At 37.2% G+C, this 23,006-nt stretch overlaps 2 protein-coding genes across 3 annotated transcripts; both read left to right on the top strand.

The window, feature by feature from the left end:
- The first annotated feature begins 559 nt into the window (after positions 1–559).
- zmynd10 (zinc finger, MYND-type containing 10) lies at positions 560–7,112 on the top strand. Its single transcript, XM_066666198.1, has 12 exons — positions 560–726; positions 861–969; positions 1,191–1,307; positions 1,683–1,736; positions 2,108–2,260; positions 2,671–2,759; positions 2,871–2,971; positions 3,596–3,768; positions 5,295–5,420; positions 5,536–5,657; positions 5,783–5,908; positions 6,808–7,112. Exons 1-12 carry the CDS (start codon positions 641–643, stop codon positions 6,905–6,907), a joined length of 1,356 nt encoding a protein of 451 aa, XP_066522295.1. The 5' UTR covers positions 560–640; the 3' UTR covers positions 6,908–7,112.
- Positions 7,113–8,247: 1,135 nt separating this feature from the next.
- On the top strand, positions 8,248–22,714 carry LOC136691716 (ras association domain-containing protein 1-like). Of its 2 annotated transcripts, XM_066664438.1 has the most exons (6): positions 8,248–9,771; positions 14,469–14,593; positions 20,459–20,563; positions 20,726–21,020; positions 21,452–21,567; positions 21,907–22,714. In XM_066664438.1, the coding sequence occupies exons 1-6, from the start codon at positions 9,456–9,458 to the stop codon at positions 22,051–22,053; spliced, it is 1,104 nt and encodes a 367-aa protein (XP_066520535.1). In that variant the 5' UTR covers positions 8,248–9,455; the 3' UTR covers positions 22,054–22,714. The 2 variants fall into 2 exon arrangements, with proteins under 2 accessions (XP_066520535.1, XP_066520536.1); XM_066664439.1 differs by lacking the exons at positions 8,248–9,771; positions 14,469–14,593 and adding an exon at positions 17,036–17,468.
- The last annotated feature ends 292 nt before the right edge of the window (positions 22,715–23,006 follow it).

Raw genomic sequence — 23,006 nt, 5'->3', positions numbered from 1 at the left:
ATTAGGATTAGTGTCTAAATATTGTCTTACAAAGAAACCAGTAGATAATCAGACCAAACCCTAAACAAATACACAATGAACTAATGTGTGAAATGGATTCATGATCAGTGCTGATACCTAGGAAACATTAAGGACATTCAAAATATTTAAATAGTTTAAGAAATTCAAGTAGATATATCTTGGCAAATACTTCCAGGATAAATGGTAATTTAAATACTGCATGTACACCATACATACTGGGCATATGTTCTACTACTATGTACTTTTTGGTAGGAGAAACATTAAATATTTACACATTTTAAGGGAATATATGACAACAGAACTTAAAACTACATAAACTGATAAGCCAGTTTACAACTGTTTCAGGCATTGTTACAAGAGTGTGTAGTATGAAGATAACTAACAAACGTGAAGCTTGTTTTTATGTATTGTAGAAAATATGTCTTTAGATTTTTAGGTAACAACCAGTAGGCCTATTTTCTGCAAGTTTTGTCGGTTCTATTCCGCATGCGCATGACCAGAGGTTACCATAGCAACCACATGTTGTTTTCTAGCTGGAGGAACTGGGACATTTCTGTCTGGTTGCTACAGAAGTAGAATTAGCTTAGCTAATTAGCTAGCAGATACTCAGTTTCTAAAGATGGAGTCGGTACTGCTCTATGCAGAAGCTGAGGGTTTTATACAGAGTTTAGAAAGAATACCATTGCGTGAAGTTGGGAGTACTAAGTAAGTTCATTGACGTTAATAAAATTGTGTTGTCTGGGTTCGTTAATAGACTGCGGTTGCGCATTGTGCGTGTATCCTATAACTTTGGTAATATTTTATACGTTTTCTTCTTACATGTGTATTTTGTTTGATAGGTGGTTTCGTCAGCATGAGTACATTGAGAAACTCAACATGCAGGCAATTCTTAGTGCCAGTGCAAACCAAGAGGAGTTTATCAAAGACCTGTTTGTGTCTCTTGGAAAAGTACGTATGTTTAAAGGGGCATTGCATTATGCTACATTGCAGAAACTCGGAAAGCGATGACAATAAGCAGACGCCTAAAGAATTTTTCTGTGGAATTCCCCTTGGACATTTCACTAAAGCTATTCTGTTGTACACTGTGTTCTCAGGCCATGATATAAAGGAATGATAGTTAATAAGAATTTGTGTAAGTAACTGCTAAAAGGAGTTTGTGCTTTGTCCAGATACCCACACTTGTCCACGGAATGATACTTATTGAAATTTGGAAGCAGAAGGTGTTCCCTATTCTTTGCAAGCTTCAGGATTTCAGCCCCAAAAGCACCTTTCCACTGTACATGGTGGTATGTCCTCAACTGTTTTTTAATATGCATTCATGTACTGCACAATATGTAATCATTATCCAGTATGTAATGAAGTATCCAGACATTCCTTCTGGTAAGTGAATTCACTTAATTTAAGGTGCAAAAATGCTTCTCCTGAATAGGTTATTCTGAAAAAGCAGCTATATATTTATTCATATATACCTAAGGTCATGAGCAAAGTCATTAGAGGGGCCCCATAGCGCTAGACAATATAACAGTGGAACTATGTTTTCTGGAGTGACTAAGCTTACTCCTACTCTTGAGATGGAATATAGTTTGTTTTGTGTGGGGTATATAGTGTATTTCATGTAACATACCATAACATCAATACAGGCATATTTTCCATGTTCTCAGATTCACCATGAGGCCACAATTATAAACCTGTTGGAAACCATCATGTATCATAAGGTAGGAAATTCTGCTAAGGTATTTTGTTCATTTCACAAAATCTTTTTGGGTTATTTGTTTCCTAGCCTACCACATCCCTTCATGAGCAGATTAGTAAATTTTGCCATGAACAGCTGAATTCGTTGTTTATTTGACCACACTAAATAATTAGGGTTAAGTAGACTTGCTGCACACACTGCAAGTAATTGATTATTCATTGGACAGTATTATTTGTGTAGGTTTATTTATAGATTTTAAGAGTCCTAAGCTGATGACTAGTGATTTATTATATGGTAACAACCTATATTGTTGTGCAGTGTTGAGCATGCCTGAATGTGGCAGTGAATGTTATGCTGAAAATATAAAGATGAATTTTGTTTGTGATGTTTCAGGAGTCCTCTGAGGCTGCTGAGGATGCCGTTTTGGACCTTGTGGATTATTGCCACCGTAAACTCGCTCTGCTAGCGGGCCAGTGTTCCCGTGGAGAAATCCACACTCATGACAGAGTCTCACATTCAGAGTTCTCAGAAATGAGCTCCATCCAGGTAAAGGACATCCACCAGCACATCAAAAGGGAAATAAAACAAATCAAAACCTAAAACCTAATCAAACACACAACAAAACATTCATTGATACATTTATTCATTTTACTGTAAGTAAATTCACAAAACACATGGACAGAAGGACACTGTATAAATTATTACTAGAGTAAATTAAAATTAAAAATTAAATTAAAAATACTTTATTATTTATGTTTAATTTATATTTATGTATATTTAATCATTTATAAATAAAAAGTTTTTAAATGTACCTAAGTATTTGTACCTAATGCAAATACACTGTAAAATATCCTGAAAATGTTTCTGTAAGGCTACCATAAAACTTATTGAGATGGGCTTTTTCACATTCCACAACAACAGAGCAATGCCTTTTATTTGTTTGTTGTGTGTTACAGGATCTGCATAACCAGAGTAGGATGTTAGAGTTTGAAATCTCTCTGAAGGCTCTGTCTGTTCTTCGCTATATTACAGATCATGTGGAGAGGTATCAGGGTTAGAAAATTACACACAATTTTATATATAACAGAGTATGTAAAGTCCCTGCTGGTATGTTTTTACTGCTGAAAATGACATCTTATATTGCTTTTTAAAACAGTTTGAGTCTGAGTGTGCTCACAAGGATGCTGAACACTCATAACTTGCCTTGTGTGCTGGTTCAGCTTGTGGAACACTGTCCCTGGCAACGCAAGACCAGAGGTTAGTAACACCTACACAGGGCAATGTGTCTTTTTTTTTCATAGTAGTAAAATATTTTTTTAATGTGGGGAGTAGTTTGTTGGTAAGTTGTATACAAAACATACCAGATACAGTAGTATATTCAAGTTGGTTCGATTACATATTTTGTTGACTTCTAAATTAATACACATCCTTTATAGGGAACATTTTTCTATATGTGATAATTTACAATTACTCTTTATTTGCTGAATGTAAATCATTGGCAAATATTGCCCATGCAAAGGTTTTATATGTAATGCTTATTTTTCCCAGTATGTTTAACTTAAATAAATATAAATTTTTGCAGTAAAATATTCAGGAAAAAAATGTATGTTTAATTCCTCTGTGGAGAATATGTTAATCTTTTTCATTTAAACGATCACCAGTCCCCCCAGTGTGTTCAAACATTGGTACATTACTGTGTATCATGACTGTATTAAGGTTTGGCATTATGGCCAACTCAACATAGATAGTTAATGTATAGAGACATCTTGTATGACCGCACATTTCACTAACATTTCCTAAATATGTAAAATTGCTTTGTAAAGCAGTGAACTGGAAAGCCACTTCCACAAGTAAAGCCCAGTGTTTTGACTCCCTCTGCAGGTAAGATGGAGAAGTATGATGAGGGGAAATGGAGAGAGATTGCTGCTGAGGACCAACTAAAGATGACCAAACTGGACGGACAAGTGTGGATTTCTCTCCTCAACCTGCTCCTGAAATCAGAATGCCAAATGAAATATGACTTCAACAACTTCAACAAAAACCAACTCTTAAAGGTACAACATCGGTGTCATACAGTGTCAGAAGCCACAAAAGGAATACTAAACAAACAACACATTGTAGTTTGAAGAAAGAATTTTGAGATTTTGGCAAGCAGTTTGCCCTGTGCTAAGTGGTGGTTTTGAGGTACTATTAATTAATTCATTCATTATCTGTAACCGCTTATCCAGTTCAGGGTCGCAGTGGGTCCAGAGCCTACCTGGAATCATTGGGCGCAAGGCGGGAATACACCCTGGAGGGGGCGCCAGTCCTTCACAGGGCAACACAGACACACACACATTCACTCACACACTCACACCTACAGACACTTTTGAGTCGCAAATCCACCTACCAACGTGTGTTTTTGGACTGTAGGAGGAAACCGGAGCACCCGGAGGAAACCCACGTGGACACAGGGAGAACACACCAACTCCTCACAGACAGTGCGACGCTACGTGCTGCGCCACCATGCCACCCTTAGCTTGGTGTTTTGGTTTCTATTAATTGTAAATTACTATTAGTTACTACAGTTACTATTAATTGTAAATTTTATTAGCCTCACAGATCTTGAGCAAATCATTTTATCCTGTGAAATATCAAATCTATTTTTATAATAAACTTTTTTGTGCTTGCTCTAAAGATATATTGTCTTATCTCAAAAGGAAATAGTAAACGAGCTTCATTCTTTTTCTGCCAATTGCTGTCTCTGCTTCCCAGTCAGCCCTTGAAGCCTAGAGCGTTTCCTTATCATTATAATCCTTCAGGATGTGGCCCCTGCTTGTCATTTTCACTTTGTGCCAAGTCATTGTCTTCTGAAACCTTATCTGATTTTCCTTAATACTGATGAGAAGAACAATGTGCACCATGCTGCTGTTCTTTTTTTTTTTAGGAGGCTTTTCCCCTCTTTATCCTGTCCACTTATTTTTTTATTTAGTCAAGAATATATGACATATACATACTTTTTAAATAAATAAATTATAAAACTAAAGGGGTGGGTTATTTCATCCACCGAAAAAACAAAAATGTTCTGTTGTAGACAGGGCAATAAAACTGTCACAATACTTTTTAATGCTTGCCAGATAACATTAACATGTCACAACTTTTGCATGTTGAATTGTAATTTTTAGTTACTTTGTCTAGCTAATTCTAATTAGCTTAGATCAGAGCTTGGAGTTCCCTCCAACACACACATCTGTAGATATTAGAGTTGTCCCTGGTCTAAACTCTGAATTCATGAGGATCTGCCTGAATTAGGTGTGTTGTTTGAGGTAGAGCTGAGCTGTAGCTTGAAAATAGCTCAGCTGGACATTTCCGGTTTAACTTTTCTGCCATTTGATGTAGCCCTGCTGTAGCAATCCTGCAAAATCTAGCTATATTTATCTCAACTCAAACATTATCTTATAAGTTATACAACTTATTTATTTCCCGTTTTGTATGTTCTAAAGTAGACTTATTTATTGTAGAAACCTAACTGTTGACTAGAATTATTTATGAATTTTTGTTGTATTATTTGAGTGTGTTAATCTTTGTTGCATGTCTACAGCTGCGCAGATTTTTGACTGAAGTTGTGATTGATCAGCTGCCAAATCTTGCTGATCTTCAACGTTTCCTTAGTCATCTAGCTGTTACAGACCCTGCACCACCCAAGAAAGAACTTGTGCTTGAGCAGGTAAACTTTTTCCACATATCTGACTACATGTGCATATTACATCCTCAACTAAATCTCTTAAAAATGTTTTGTGATGAACTGCTTTGGATAACACATACACATAATACATATTTAGCTTCCAGAAATTTGGAATGAGCTTTTCGCAGAAAATTCTGGCAAGTGGAAGGCCATAGCAAAATACCAAGTGCAGAAGATATTTAACCCATCTGAGAATGAGCTAAGACAACAAGCAAACAGGTGAGCCTCACAAACCACTATGTCTTCCTGGTGTATTTTACAAAACATGAGAGCATGTGGAATATGCATTTTTTTTATTGAATATCATCAAACCAGTATGATTACCTGTACTCATGTGTTTTCAGGTTGGCTGAGACTTATAATCTTGATGTGATGGAGAGTCTCATTCCGGATAAGCCAAAGTGTGGCACATGTGGAGCAGAAGGGGTCAAGCGCTGCTCTCGATGCCGTGGAGAGTGGTACTGCAATAGGTACCCTACATCAGCTTTGCGCACATATAGAAACTGAAACACCAAGCAAAGGGTGGCACGGTGGAGCAGCAGGTAGTGTCGCAGTCACACAGCACCAGGGACCTGGAGGTTGTGGGTTCAAGTCCCACTCCGGGTGATGGTCTGTGAGGAGTTTGGTATGTTCTCCCCGTGTCTGTGTGGGTTTCCAAAAACACATGCTGGTAGGTGGATTGGCGACTCAAAAGTGTCCAAAGCTGTGTGTGAGTGTGTGTTGCCCTGTAAAGGACTGGCACACCCTCCAGGGTGTGTTCCTGCCTTGCCCCCAGAGAATCCGGGGAGGCTTCAGACTCACTGCGACTCTGAGCTAGATAAGCAGATAGCTAGTGTGAAATATGGCTTTTTTTCTTGGAAATTCACCCTGAGATTGCAAAAACTGTTTAATGGATAGCATACACAAGATATACAACACAAATATCTGTGCAAAAGGGAACATTTATGACTTTTTTAAGTAGCGCAAAGGGTCTCCTGTAAATGAATATAGCATGGGTGTATCATACAATACTTAATATTTGTAACTGTTATTGTGAGTGATCAGAGTTGATAAACGTTGTGATAAATCAGGCTAGTGCATATTGGGTTAATGCGCAATGCAACAACTCTCTATAAAAGGAACTAGAAGTATGTGTAAAGCTGTAAATATGAACAGTCAAATTAAAATATAAATGAGAAGGACTAAAGAAAACTGCTGATTTCTACTGTAACTGTGAGCTGAGTTAGTTATATGTTCCTTTTTTAAGTACTGGGAAATTCATATTAAATTTAGACGCACAAACAGTCACTATTTGCCAAATGCCAGAGTCTTTGATTAGTTGTGAACTAGATAATGATAAGTAATATGTAATTAATGCATTTCTTTCTAGAGAATGTCAGGTGAAACACTGGCCCAAACACAAACTTGCCTGTCAACTGATGGCTGAAGCTGCAGAGAAACTACAGAAGGAACTCAAAATCAAGACCTGAGAGTTTACTGAGAAGGAGACAGACGTCAGATGCAGTACCACAGAGAGCGGTTGGATGGGATGACTGTGGACTCCATTTTCTCACTGACCTTTACAAGCACAGGTTGCTATGGTTATGGTGGTTATGTTGGGAACTAAGGAAGAGGAGGAGCTACGCTGTGCTGAAGTGAGCCTGGGTGTTTGACTGAGCAAATTCACTGAACTATGTATACATTCTTGAAATAAAGAACAAATGTTGAAGAGAGGAAAAGGGATTTTTTATATGGGCTACTAGTGCCAGGCTTATAATTGACAGTTTGTAAAAAATTTTGTAGTTTTAAAAGTTATCATAGCTTTACATATTGGCCTAATGAGCACATTTTCATTGTGACCAAAATTTGTTTAAGGGCTTTAAGTTGTTAAAATTTGGGAAATGCCCCATTCTAGAGGGAAATTATTTCTAAAAATATTTCCAAAACTAATCTGCCATTGATTTATTATATTCCTGGGATAGTTTGCCCTACAACATATCTATATAGACCTTTTAACTTTTTAAGACCGCATTAATGGTGGCATGAGTGATTTGCACACATTAATTACTAAATGATATAGACAAGTTTTTGAGCAACATGCTGCCACCCAGGCAATGCCTTGTTTATTTCTGTAAGACAAGTCCAGTTCACATTCTGCATAGATTACTACAGCATGACACCTTAGTAAAAGTGTCCAGGAGCTAAATTAGTTCAGACCTCTCATGCACTGAAAACCGCTGGTTCGTTATGAAATGGAAAGAATTATAATAGAAACCAAAGCTGTTTAGCAGCTGAAATACTACAACAAGCTTTTCACTTTCAGAACTACTTTTACTGGTCTTGTCAGAGGCCAAACACTTACAGAGTGCTGTTAAAAGTAGAGGTAATTCAACACAGTGTTAAACATGCCACTTCCCAACTTTTTTTTTGGAATATGTTGCTGGCATCAAATATAAAATGTTTATGATAAAAATGGGAAACATTCTCGATTTCAATATTTAAAATTTTTTCTTTTAAACATAGTTTAAATTTTGTTTTTATTTGCAAAATGGCCAAATTATTTGGAAATGGTTGTACCATAAAACACACACACACACATATATATATATATATATATATATATATAGGAAAACATACTTCCATTTGTGTTCCCTCAAGTCGATGTGTGTGTGTGTGTGTGTGTGTGAGAGAGAGAGAGAGAGAGAGAGAGAGAGAGAGAGAGAGAATAGTGAGATCATTGAGGATTGCCGCGATAATGCGTGAATTCTGCAGAGGGAGCAGCTTTGTAGCTTTAACGCGGGAACACGACTGAACTTAGAAACAATTCTGCCACATTTCTGTCACCAGAAGGAAGGAAAAAGCTTATTTCGCTGCTTATATAGTGGCAGCTTAGAGACACGTCGGAAGATGGGACGAAAAGTTATCTGCTCTTCGTAAACTGGACGTTATCATCCAACTTCTCTGTCAACAGAAAAATGGCGATGAGTGCTGCCCTCCAATCTTCGAATGGACATGATTTCTGAATATTGTGATGATGATTTGGTCTGCGCTTCTCGTTCACGGATTAAATCTCAACTATGTCAAGGTTGAAGGTAACGTTAGAGTACGTAATGTAACGTAATGTCAGGTGAACTGTCTAAAAGTCTCACGGTAACGAATGACATGAGTTTAAACGTGTGGTAAGTCGGCAAGCACAGACCGTTTTAAAATTTAAACGAAATTGTTGATTTAATGTCAGAAATCGGTTTAGAGCTGGTCTACTGTATTATTTTACAGTTAGTCTAACGTTACCCGTAATGTTTTCTGGGAGGAAGATGCCTCAGTTTCATTTACCGTTCATGTCTTAAACCTAAAACCCTCGCGTAAATGTCTATCACCTAATCTACAGGCCTGCGGTATTTGAAACTTTTTTCAAGGTTTTCACCACAGAAATGCAGACCACTAGTAAGACCTAAACATTTAGTCCAACTACTTTTATTGCTAGGGCCATACAAACTATGTGGTTATGAAAGACACTTCATGTGTGTCCTAAAGTTCAGTGGACCATTTTGTGTCAGCTATATTAGTGAACTTAAAGTGAAGAAATACATGTAATATGATTTAATACATTAGTTAATTAAAGACAAATACACCTGTGGAAAACTTCACTGGTTATCTGGCTGATCATTTAGCATGTCCTGAAGACACTGTGACCCCTTCAATATTATTATAAAGAAACTTGAGTTACTATTTAGAACATAATGTTACTCATCAACCTGCTGACATTATGTACTCCTCAATAATGAGATTATGCAGACATTTAAAGGAAAAAAAACACTTTATGTGAGTGTATTGGATCACCTTTTTAGCTAGTTAGTAAAAATATGAACTCCCTTAGAACACATCGGCCATTCATTTACTTTAAAACTGGACATGGGAAGCAGCTAAATGTCAGACTACATACTATGACTATACGACCCTGAAGATGGCTTATATCAAATGGGACAACAGATACTGATTGTAAGTACTGTAGGATAAAGCTGTTCATCAACAGAAAACATGTCTTTTGGGGAGTTGATTGAGCTGAAAGAGCTCACACTGGAGGAACGCATTGAACTGACCCCTCCAGCACCATCTCGGACTCCTCGTCTTGAGAGGGTCAATGCTTTGAGGATAAGCCCAGGGAAAGTTCCTGAACTTTTAAACCGGGTCAGGATCATCAGACTACTTGGGGACTCTATGAAAGATCCCCATTTGGTGGAAGAAACTGGAGAAGGCCATAACTTCCAACCTTGTAGCCATACCCAACCTACATGGTGTGACCTGTGTGGCGACTTCATCTGGGGGCTATACAGACAAAGCCTTCGCTGTACCAGTGAGTATCACCTATGTTTGTGTGGGTATTCATTGCACTGTCATTATACTGAATGAAATACTTTGACAATTTAAAACCTTTATTTGCAAAGGCCCGTGGATATATTCTTATAACCACATAGCTAACAAGTTTCTAATATTCAGTTCAGTATTTCAAACACTGAACAGTACATTTTACTAATATGTAAACATCCTATTAAAAATAATCCTCTAGGGGGGTAAATTGCTTCCTTATCAAGTTTTACACTGAATACATCCCATTATTTTCAAGAAATATTTAGAAACAGTGTCAATTTGTATAGACCCAACAGGAAGGGTAGCTGACACACAGCTCCAGGATCCTGGGCTTGTGGGTTCAATCCCCACCTCATGTTATTGACTGAGAAGTTTGGTGTATTCTCCTTGTGTCTGCATGGGACGCATTCAGGTGCCTACTGTGACACAAAAGAGGATGAAGCTTTGAAAGGAAATGAATGAATGAAATTCTACTTACCATATAGATCATTCTCAGTATGTGAAGCATTGTATTCAGACAGATATAAAAAGTGTTTTGTCCCACCATGTGTCATTAGGCTTTTTGAGAATTGTAGTGACGTTATTCTTTCATTCAGATTGAAAAGCCCATGATCAGCACAAATTGCCTGTTTTTCATTGCCTGTAACGAGTATAGATTCTACCAAGAATCATTGGGCAGAAGGCAAGAACACACCCTGGATGGGGCACCAGTCCATCACAGGGCAACATACATTCACTCACACACTCACACTTATGGACACTTCTTGAATCACCAATCCACCTACCAACTTGTGTTTGTGGACTGTGGGAAGAAAATGAAGCATTCAGAGGAAACCCACGTGGACATGGGAAGAAAAGTGCTGGAAATCAGCCTGGTAGCATGTTGCTGTTCTGAAAACTTATGATATAAAATAATCTTTTGCTGCTTTTAGATATTACTCTGCAGTTACTTAAACAAACTAATATTATTATAAGAAAATCTCTACCACTATAATGGTATTTGAACTAAACACAAAGCATACCTGAGATGACATTTGGAGATATTTATTATTTAAGTCAGTATGATAATGCATAAACTCTTGAAAGTCCCAGGCTTGTTACATTGGAAGACTTATTATTCTGCAAATATAAAAACTGCATTGCCTACTGGAAAATGTATTACCTCTGGTTAAACATGAGGCTGCAATCCTCTCACATCAAAAATACTGAACTTGTTTAATTTATTATGTGTGGAACGGCATCTTTTTATGACATGCACTGTAATAAATATTAGCTGACAGTATCTGCTTTAGTATGGGAATCCCTCTGTATTAGAATCGCAAAAGTAAACCTAACATAGTATAATTTACTGCATAAGTGACCAGACAGATGTCCACATGAACTGCTTTTGTATACTTTGTAGTATTGCCCAATACCTATAGACACTCTAAACCTATTTCTGTATATCTATATTTAGTGCATTCTACCTATGGTCATGGAAATTTAATGGTTTAACGCTAAGAGAGTCATCTATTTACATTACTGTGGTTTCAAAGTGATGAGGTTAGTTGAGGGTGTGGGGAGGGGAACTCTGCACATGTGTATACAAATGTGAGCATACATGTGGGTGTGGAATGTATTGTTTGAACCTCAAAGCAGTATGTATGAAATGAACATGTTTCCTGCAGAGAAGCAACTTTTCTTTTTTCTCGCCCACAACCTCTCAGTGTCTAACCCCTCCTGTTACGGGATGTATTTCTGCTTACATCTGCCTTTTTGTCCTTCTATGTAATCTGTTCTTTTTCATCTCCACTCACTCTTGTATAACTCTTGGAAAAATTATACTTTTCGTTTGACTCATGGAATTCCTGCAGTCTCTCCTTTACTGCTGTTCAGCAGTGGAGCCTTAACATGTGGTTTCTATTCAGTGTGTTTCTGTACTGTCTGCTCCATTGAAGGAAATGGGAAACAGGTGACATTCTATGTAAGTGCAATCCTGGGTCAAACACTGACCTAAAGAAGATAACTGCAGTTCTTTCTTTTAACTGACAGCACTAGGTAGGTGTCTAAAAGAGTCTAATAGTTTCAGTTTTCCGTCATTTGTTTGGGTTTTGCATATAGTTTCCTGGGTAGATGCATAAGCAAAAAAGAGTAAGGCAAGCACGACATCTTTTTTTAATACATTACCTTAGGTCAAAAATTCCCTTCTGGGGGCTTCTTCTTTTTCAAAAGCTCAGTGTGGGTTGGAGGTTTAGTCATAACCTTGATCTGCTCTGCATTTTACTGGGTAAAGGTACATAGATTAGCAACAGTGTCTGGCATTCTCTGGGTGTTTATATCTGTGTGAGAGAGGAAGATGCAGGGATTCTTGTCTGTACAGTTTAATAAAGTAAAGCTACACAATGATCCTGTTTTTTTTCACTGCTCCTGCAGACTTTCAGTTTAATCAGTCCATATGAAATTCTTCTGTCGAAATCTCAAGCTAATGAATTTTCTGTAGTCTCTAGAAGTTAATCCCCTCACTGAAAAGTAAAAGGATTTATCATTCCATAAAGGCTAAGCCTTGCTATTTTTTTCCACTGGAAAATTGGAATTGGTCATATAGCCTACAGCATGTAATGACTATGGCTAGCCAGGGAGGGCACTGCAGAGTAAAAAAACAAATCATTTCTGCGAAAAGCATTGATGAGATGCAGCATGATCCTAAATTTGGCTTGGTAGTACTATTCTAGGAGAACACCGTGGCACATTTACATCTCTTTTGCTTTTTTTGGTTTGACAGAATCAAAGGAACTCTCTTAACCTTTATTTGTAAGGGTTTAAAATAGCCATTACATTGTGATGCATTTGCAAAAACGTCACATACAGCTGATATTCTCAACTGTACAGTGTAAAGTATGTTCCTAATTCTGTTTAAAGAAAAGGAAATTGTCTAAGCGAGGTTTTTTTTTACTATTGTTTCCACATTTCCCTATTTAAACTGGCGTTAAAACAGATTAAAAGTACCAGGAAAGAAGAATTAGCCCTTATTGTATCTTAATGCATCTGCAGTTTTAATTTTTAATTAAATTTTTGTATCAGATGTGGAAAGAATATATAAAATGTATATAAAAGGGACTGTTACTCTATCCATTTTTTACATGAAGACAAGTAAAAGTACTAAAAATAAGTATGATTGCACAAGTTGCTTATTGATATAAATGTGACTGTTGTCTACATTGTAGTCATAATTAGAATATAATTACAATCTGAAGGAAACTTTAAAACACTTAACCTGGTTCAATGCAGCAAAATAATGACACCAGATATGGCTATTACAAATATGACTATTACCATATCATAAACATTGTCCACCATACTTTTTTGTACTTGTGCCCACTGGAGTTATTTGTTCTGGAGTTTTGCATGCTGGCATTTTCTTTGACTGGACTTCAGTTGAGAAATGTGTCTGCATGTGTCACTCTTTAGACCCACACTTTCAGCTCATTTAGGAGCACACATGTAGTCGTTCTTCTAGAGCATTTATTTACACTTTCAAACTGATAGTTTCAACTACTTTAAAAGTGTATTAATGTATAAATTACCTAAGGGTTTCCAGGTTTGTGCACTGTCTTTCATGGACCTTTAACAAGTGTTTAAGTTAAGGTTAGGTTAGTTTGTCTTATTTAGACCCCAACCTCTATGTGATGTTGAGGGCCTAATAAAAGCAAACTAATCAAACCCTAACCTTAACATTAACACTTGGGTTTTCCTATTACACTTTTTTCTTGTTTCGTTGTTGGAGAGGTGTGCTCATGATGGAGTTGAAAGAGTTGACCTGAAAATATTGGTTAATACATTAGATAAACCATCAGATGTGTGCTTGTAGGCTCTGTAGGTGGATACTGCTCTTTCAGTCCAGAACTGAATTTTTTGTTCTCATTGGTGCACAAGCTAGATAGCTCCATTTATTCATTTATGAGAAAAGAAAACTGTCAAGTACAAGTCATTTGTTTAAACATTTCTCAAGTAAATATAAAAGTGCTATGATTTTCATTTCAAAAGTATTCAATCAAGTACTGTAATGACAGTAAATAGCCCACGCTACTATCTACCTCTGCCTCTTTTTATACTTTCATAAATTTTCTGAGAAAATATGTTTAGTTAAATATCTCCATAAAATTTCATTTTCAAGCAGTTAGCATCAAGTCATTCAGGTCTTTACATGTCCTTTGTCCTGTACTTTGTCTAATATTGTTAAAATATAGCAGGACTGCTTTATTGTGTAGAAAAAGGTAATGGCCTCTCTTAAAACCCAAGGTCTCCTTTTCACTTGCCAACAAGCTCTTACTTCTATAAAGCAGAACCTTTTAGCATTTATTTTCTTGCAAAGCAGTCTGTAATCAAAATATTAGTGTAGAAGGTTATAATTCCACCACTTATCATTTGCCCTTTGACTTCTTTCAACCAGTTCATTTGCCCAGTTATACTTCACATTTTACTAAATACCTAAATTACATTAATTAAACTACAATAGGTGCATAGTAGTTTTGTTCTGCTCGTTATGTCACACGTCAGACTATGTCACTATTGGTTTTACTTTTTCTCTACAGTAAAAATCTCTTTGCTCCCTTCCCCTCTGCTGTGAATTGTAAGATTCTGATATTCAAGTGTATTCATTTTCAATTTACCTGTCATTTTCTCTCACCGTGTTCTCTCTGCTAGACTGCAGATTCACCTGTCATTACCGCTGTCGGGCTCTCATTAAACTGGACTGCAATCAGGATCAAGGCTCTACTACTGATCAGTCAGATGATGGGCAGGACAGTATTGAGACTGACACCAATGTGGTAAGATATATTTTAATGTACTTGAGGGTTACTATTTTTGGCCTATTCCCTTTTATTCTTTTTTTTTTTTTTTTGTGGTGAATATTCAAACTGCAAAAGAACCCATGAATACCTGGATTTTGGTCACATCTGCTGGGTCACAGTGAAGCACTGCTAATTTTGAACAGCTCTATTAAGCAAAATAGCTCTATGAATTATACAGCATTTCCAATATGTTAGGAGTGAGGCGTGACCTGAGCAGTTATTACGGAGTCATATTGTATGAATCATAGATGGTGCTGCAACTTGTCTTGCACAGGTTATTGTTCTAGTACAGAAATCTACTTAGCAAATAGATGTAGCATGTCTTGCTAAATCACAGTAAATAAATACAGTCCCAATAGTCTGTCATAATGTTCCTAATATGTACTCTTTTTAAGCAAAGAATGTCCAATCTAGGGTTGGGTGGTATAATAATGTGTACACCAGCACTTTATGCCCGTATTTGAAAATGATGTCAGTAGCTGGAAATGCTAATGCGACAAATTTCTGTTCCATGTCTGACTTAAAAACTTCGGTTTGCAAACTCCAGCTCTGGCAGCTTCAGCTCTGGCTCAGGGGACAGTGGAGGGACTCTGGGGAATTGGGGAAAGTGAACTGGGGAAAGTAACTGATGAAATAAGTGAAGAAGGTTCCTTTTCAGGAAAATTTAGACAATGCAGCTGACCCAAAAAAAGAGTAAAAAAAAAACCCACATAAAATTTAGTTGAAGACCAGATAAATGTTCATAAAATGTGGAACGTGTTGTAGGAAAGTACTTTCTATCAATCATCAAAATATACCCAAAGTTCTACCCACACATGATATAATTCATAATTATAATCATACACAGGCCAAGATGTAAAATATCCTATGCAAATCCATTAGAGTTTCACATGGGGCCCACCCCACTCTCTTCTTACCTGCATCCACAAAATGTCTGTTATCACCCATTGTTTAAATACTACACCTAACCATTACGCCAACTCTTGCCAAGTGATCTTCCCTTTCTCAAGATTCTCCCAACGAAGCACTGGCCTTGTGATGTGCCCTTATTAAATGTTTCCACAAATTAACTGACCCAAGGCTTGCTCTCCAGCATGGCACTTGGCCAATCACATGCCTTAGCTCTGATGAGGTCCTGGCTACCTGCACTGCAACTTGCCGATCCCACTTCCTTCCTGCTTTCATGACTGACACTGCTGCTTTTACCACTGCATTCTTTTAATATCTATCTTGCTTATAGCTTCATGTGAAGAATAGTAAACAGTGTTCATGTAAAATGTATGAATTTGTCACAAGAATACTATTTTTACAAATTTAAAAGGTTTTTTTTAAACCTTGTTCCTGTTTTGTATCATTGTATGTTATGTAGTGTTATGGATGTGATTGTCTTTATGTGTTCATCTGATTGTAACAGCGTCTTTGGGTTACTGAAAAGCGCTTTAAAAATTCCATTTATTAAAACAAATTCAGTGACTTGACAAAGCCATTCTATTTGATGAATGACTTTTTTTTTCAGTATAAAGTTAACTGGTTATTCTATAATATTGATGAAGAATATTCAGCCTAATCAAACCTGCTGTGTTTTGCAGCAAAAACATTTGCAAACTCATAACAATGAGGTACAATCCATTGCATAAAAGTTGTAGAACTGATGTCTATTGCCATGGATATCCAAAAACATTACATTTCATGAACATTATTATTTATTTTGGGTCACTGATCTGGAAAGAACCATCACTCTGTCCAAGGCCTGGACCAAGGTCTGTTATTTAATGCCATTTAATAAATGATGGCTGTCCTATGCATTAAGGAAAAAATCTGGGAATAAGCCCTTGAAGTTTATTAAAACTTTCATCAAGCTTCAAGACACATCCCCAGAAATGGGTTTTCATTAAACAGAATAAACAAGCTGTAGTGACTGCGGCACTAATATAGGAGGTCTGTGGGCTTATTTACATCAGGAGTTTTACCGTTTTAATTAATATCAGTGTGGTTCTAACATTGTTATTACAAGGTCAGTAAATGCAACATAGTTTTCTTGCCTGTATATTTGATCGGTGTTTTAAAGTGTACTGTAGAACACATTTGTTATTCATTGAATGCAATTTCTAAATACAGTAGTAGACCAGCAGGACAACCCTTGTTTTAAGTTTGTGACTGTGAGGAGACGTATTCCATTGATGTCGAGCACTGCAGTTTATAGAACCCACCCAGATAATGGCACACGATTTAAGTGCGGTTTTTTTTCTCAACACACTGCACTGAGAAGCGGAAACCCCCCTTAGAAGAGGCGACCCCCGGTTTCCCACGCTGGAACACGGACGTGGCATCACCGTCGAGTTGGAACTTCCTGCTGAGAGCCAATCAGGGCGGGCTCTGGGCGGCTTGTGTATTTTCAATCTGAGCCGCTCCGGGCGGGGCTCCCGTTCTCACACACACACTCACATCACATGTTCAATATCGCACACACACGGTTTTATACGATTAATCACGAGGAGACAGACCGCTTTGAACACAACGTGTGATTGTTTCTAGTTCAGCAGTAAGACCGTTACCCGTTTCAGAACTGTTGAGTAGTTTTTCGCCAGTTATCCTTACTTTAAGGAAGTCGCTTCGTCCCATCGAACAGATCCTGTTTTCAATTGCAACCTTATAAAAAGTTTATAGCGACATCTTCGCGATGAGTGAAGTTGCTTGTCCGGATCAGACCCCGTCTTTTGAGAAGACGTGGGGCAGCTCGACCAGCAGCGGATACTGCAGCGATGAAGACTCGGGCTCGGACCTGGAGCAGTACTTCACCGCCCGAACCTCGTTTTTCCCCAAACCCAAAACAGATAAAGTGGAAAAGAAGGTATGAGAAAGCAATACTTTGTGCAACACTTCTGGGCAAGTCGACATAGTAATGTTTCTTTTCCGTATAACTGTTAAACAATAGCACGTAGATTTATTTGAATGGTTTGTCCCACCTTAAAAGGTGCGGCGTTTACAGGCGGTAACCACTGCACCAATTAAGGTGGAACGGAAAATAGATTAAGAATCCAACGTTCAAAACACAAAACGTCGTCCTAGTCATCCAGTGCAGCCAAGCACCAACTTGGAATCTCAAACGGTAAACGCAAGGTATTTTTTTTTTGCAGTCTTTAGCCCCATGTTTGAGTGCAGAAAGTTGGATTCGTATTCGTAGTATCCGTACGACCTTAAATTGTGCCGCTCTTAGGCGCTCGTGCCACAGGCAGTTATATTCACAATTTAAGGTGGAACGTAGACAGACCGAGTTTTTCTTGTGAAGACACATCTGGGTTGCCTGATTAAGCCAAAAATGTGTTTCCTCAAAGACCAGTGAAAAAGATTTATACTTTTTAATTCGAGTTACTATTAATAAACTCTTATATTAATAAGAACCCCCCCAGTGCGAATGTGACATTATTATAATACCAGCTGCTTAATATTTATTTGTTTTCCTGTTCATGTTAAAAGTTTGTAATGGTTTTACTTTCACATTTTAACACGTTTCCTGTTTTCTTTGGAATGGCATTGCAACAAAACTGGCATATAAATAACAGGAAGGCCTACAGACATTTTAGGGAGGAGGACTGTTGTTTCAACACAGATAGCTAGATGATTCATTTCCTCATCCAGTGCCTTTGGTTATTTTGTCATGAGTGACACACACATACTAAGAGCTAAGTAATTTTGAAACCACTACAATCACTCTGGCCTAAGGATTACAGTCATTATAAAAATAATTGTTTCAGTACCAAGTAAATACTGTGTCCAGGACTGTGGTTATGATGTAGATTTCCAAAGGTATAAAGGAAAGCCTGAACTACAGACTAAATATATGTTATTGAGCAATAAATACACAAAAGATCCTGAGTTCAGGCCATTCATCCCTCACATAGTGCTTTTATCTGATTGATTATTGATTTTCCCTCATTTTTTATTACTAGACATTAAGCAAGCAATTAAGCTTTTCCAATATTGATCCAACCATGGTAACTGAAGCACAGGTTATTAGATAGTGGAGAGCATGGTGAGTTTAAAACAGTTGGTCACTCTACATTTTGTCATGTCAGTAAGTTCTGTGAATTAGGGTCTTAGGGTCACATTCCATTTTTAGGATCAATAGGTGCCTTTCATCCTTGCTAACTGAGGTTTTAAACTGGGCTGAGATTTATTATTAACACATAATGTCAGTTCCATCTGTAAAGACTAAAGAAAGAAGCAAGTCTTTCTGTGTTTTTAAAGACTTGTTTTGTTTCATCTAATTTAGGTTAACAATAAAGGACTAAAGATGACATTTTTAAGTGAAAGGATGTTTGTTTGAAGATTTATCGTTAGTTGTCTGTTTTGTTAAAGAAATTTTTGTTGTTTAAGCGTAAATATAACAAAAAACATGGTCATATTATGAGAGCAACAGGTTCTGATGAAACTAGATAAATGTGATGATACATAAACAGGAAGGATGACGACACTGTAAAATGACACTCACACACACATATGTGGAAAAGGCACACAAAGGAAGCTTTCTTTCAGAGGCAGGAGGGGGAAGAGGCTATTTTTACACTATAGCAGCTTTCAGAATGCAAGCCCCAAAGCCAAGGCACACATGACAGACAGCTGCAGCCGTCCACATGGCGCCATGTTCTTTGGAAGTGGGATGGGCTAATGGATGTGATTGGCTAGAGGTGACATCATGGATCTGCCTTGTTGAATTCAGCAGGAAGCGAAGAGTCTGATGCAACCTACAAAGTTGCTTCAGGGAATTTGAGAACAGGGTACTGGGCAGTTGTCACCTTGCTCAAAACAGAATAAAGCAAACTTACCTGCCATTATTTTCACATACAAAGAAAGAGGAAAAAATGGAAATATCAGAAGGCAGTTAAAAAAGGTTATCAATGTAGAACATTTATATATATATATATATATTTGAAATAGTTTATAAGTAGTTGTGTTGGTCATTTATTTCTTCACATCTTTATATCGAGCAGCCTTGGTATTGAAATTATAAACTTTATCAGGTTAACATAAATAAAGAAGTTAGATGGCTAGTTACTGGTGATGGAAAACACGAGATGAATATGGAAGAACATTTAAAGGGTGTGATGAAAGGACTAAACTTTAAAATGTAAGAAATGAAAAAGCTTCCCATACGTAGTGCAATGTGAATAAGACCAGTCAATTGCTTTATATCTCAGCTGCTTAAGATTAAGTTTTACTTGTAAAAAATCCCAGAGAACTTCTTACATTTAACAGTAATTCAAGTGTATATTCTGGTATTGTACATGAACTGAGAGTCTGTGGTGCTGCAAAGTTAAGAGAAGTGAAAGGAGGAACTCATAAGCACCAGTTGCCAACTAATGCCAAAAGAAGTGCATTTCAGAAGAGATCATTTGCCTTAAAAAAAAAAAACAAAAAAACAAAGAAGATCAAAAACCTGGCTCAATGCATAGTGTTAAGCTAAAGTATTCATGAAAATAAGTATACCTGAGAAAGAATATGTATTAAGCCGGTCAAAGTTCAGTTTCAGTTTTCATAAAACTCTTGACCTGCCCATTTTTGACAAAATCACATGTACTCATGTGGAGTCATGTGCAGATGTGTGACCAAGTTCTGTTTGTGTGTGGAATGTGTGACTAATCTCATGATACTCACATTAACTCTGTATGGGTTTCTTGCTTGTTTTGGAAGACCGCTGAGGTGATTGTGTTGAGAAGCCTAAAGAATTTCTTATCTTTGCGCATGCATATTGATTGATTAAGCAAAATGTACTCATTTGATATTTTTGCAGTTAATGGTCATTAGACACAAACAGGAACCTACTATATTTTTCTCTGTCAGGATGAAGTTACTGAGAATAAGAAACCGGAGTTATCACTTTCAGAGATCCAGCAGAAGATAAAGCAGTATAATGCACAGATTAACAGCAATCTCTTCATGTCTTTGGTAAGGACTAAAATCACAAGCATAATTCACAATAACATCACAGTATAGTTTTTATTTTCTAGTCACATTACTTCCTTTCAGTTTCCACATAGTCATATATGTATATATTGCTTTGTTAATTAATAACCAATGTTTTATTTTGCCAATTTGTGTTGTTCACAGAACAAAGATGGCACATATACTGGTTTCATTAAAGTTCATTTGAAGCTGGTACGACCAGTGTCTGTCCCACCTCCACGCAAAGGCACTGCATCCCAGGGGTCAACCAAAGGAAAGAAAGCAGCATCAATAAAAAGACGCACATCCTTCTATCTTCCTAAGGATACATCTAAACATCTGCATATCAGCTCTCAAACACGTGCCAAGGACGTGATCCAAGCTCTGCTCAAGAAGTTTACTGTCATTGACAATCCTGCCAAGTTTGCACTGTTTGAGCGCAGTGAACGTCATGAGCAAGGTGTGACATAATAAGGGAAAGTTTTATGAAGTTTACACTTCACGCTTTCCCCCAGGCAAACCATATGAATACATTACATAAGTTACAAACATAATTCACACACAAGACACCAAACATGTCTTGGCTTCATAGATTCAACCTTTTCATGGGTTTTGAGTGAAGAAGTATTACCTAATAATGTAGGATTTGTTAATGAGGAGTCTGAAAGGCTACAGTTAGCATTTATTTCTGGAAAACAGATGTGTGAGTTCAAAAAAAGCTTGGGGATTTATTTATAAGAAATAATCCAATTTAAATGAAATACCAATTGCACATTTCCCTATACATACATACATACCCGTTTCATATAGCTCTAATCAAGGGGGACTGTAAGACCATGGGTGTAGTGAAGCCTTAATAATTCTCTCTCTCTCTCTCTCTCTCTCTCTCAGTGTATCTGCGGAAGCTCTCGGATGATGAGTGTCCTCTGTACTTGCGTCTCTGTGCTGGTCCCAATGAGAAAGTGCTGAGCCTGGTGCTGAAAGAGAATGAGACTGGAGAGGTCAATGTGAGTACTTTGGTTGTTTTGGAAGAACTGGCATCCTTTTCGAACAATAATAACTTTCCTGGTCATTTATTACACCATATTGGGACATTATAATTAAAAGGTGCCAAAATCTGTTACCATGTAGCTTTAACAATAAGTCAGCTGCAACGTTCTTTTTACCATATTCTCATATTCAAGAGTTATATTGACCATATTTTTTAAAAAGTGTAATTAACACATTGTTACATATCATTAATGAAATGGTGGTTAACGACAGCTTATCTCTTGTCTTATTGTCTTATTCTTATTCTTATTCTTATTCTTATAGTCTTATTCTTATGTCTTATTCTCTTTTCTCAGTGGGATGCATTCTCTATGCCAGAGCTGCAGAATTTTCTGCGCATTCTGAAGCGAGAGGAAGAGGAGCATGTGAAGCAGATTATCCAGCGCTACACTCTCGCTCGTGAACGTATTCAAGAGGCACTGGTTGGTTCCAACCCTGGCTGAGATCTGCCCTGAGTGTAACATACAAACGAATGGCCACTAGGGGACCTTAGTCTCTACTGCGTCCAAAGATCCGTAAGGAATGGCATCAGTGTGATGACAGGGAGTGAGAGTGAACGAACGAGTCAGCAAAAGAGTGCGAATGAGTGTGTTAGCGCGAGGCTGCAAGCAGATGTGCGTACATGAAGAGAGAATGAGCTGTGGCTGAGAGCGAGCAAACTGGGGAATGGACGAGTGAAAATAGAACAACCTTGTGAATGATGTGTGATTGAACGAGTGAGAGTAGTGAGTCCTGCAGAAAGAGCATTCTTTTTGTGTGGAGAGTGCACAGGGCTCGAGTTAATGAAATGTTTTTGGTTACTTCATACTACTTTTCTTCAGAACTGTCAATGTTTGTATTTTCAGGGTTTGTTTCGGGGTCACTGAACACATCCAAATTGGAAATGAGGTCCTTAATTCTTGTTTAGGATCATTTCCACTTTAACATCTCTTACTCTCTATCGAAAGCACACACACACACACACACACACACACACATATTTTCTGACTGTACTTATTGTTACTTTCTTTTATCTTTTGTGTGTCTTTGTATATGTCATTTATGTGTCTAATCAAGTTTTTCATGTTGCTTATGCACAATCTTGTGTCTATCTCTGGGGAAAGTTTGCACAATAAATGTATATTTTTTCTTTATATGTTCCCGGTGTCTGATCTTGAATATAAGATATTTTAGGTGAAGGAAATGTTTCAGATTTATTGTGATTTTTTAAAAATATATGAATACAACATACACTCATTATGAAATGTTTGTATGCTCACTATCAATCTTAAAATGATCAATTTTAAAATCTAAAAAAGTGCATAGATGAATGTAAATAATTTACTTGGCAGTTGGTGTGCCATAGGCATAAAGTTACATGATTCACATTTTTTTATAAATCCAGTGTATGCAAATG

Source organism: Hoplias malabaricus, chromosome 3 (genome assembly GCF_029633855.1).
Source record: "Hoplias malabaricus isolate fHopMal1 chromosome 3, fHopMal1.hap1, whole genome shotgun sequence".
NCBI lineage: Eukaryota > Metazoa > Chordata > Actinopteri > Characiformes > Erythrinidae > Hoplias > Hoplias malabaricus.
This window is presented reverse-complemented; position numbering and strand designations above follow the sequence as displayed.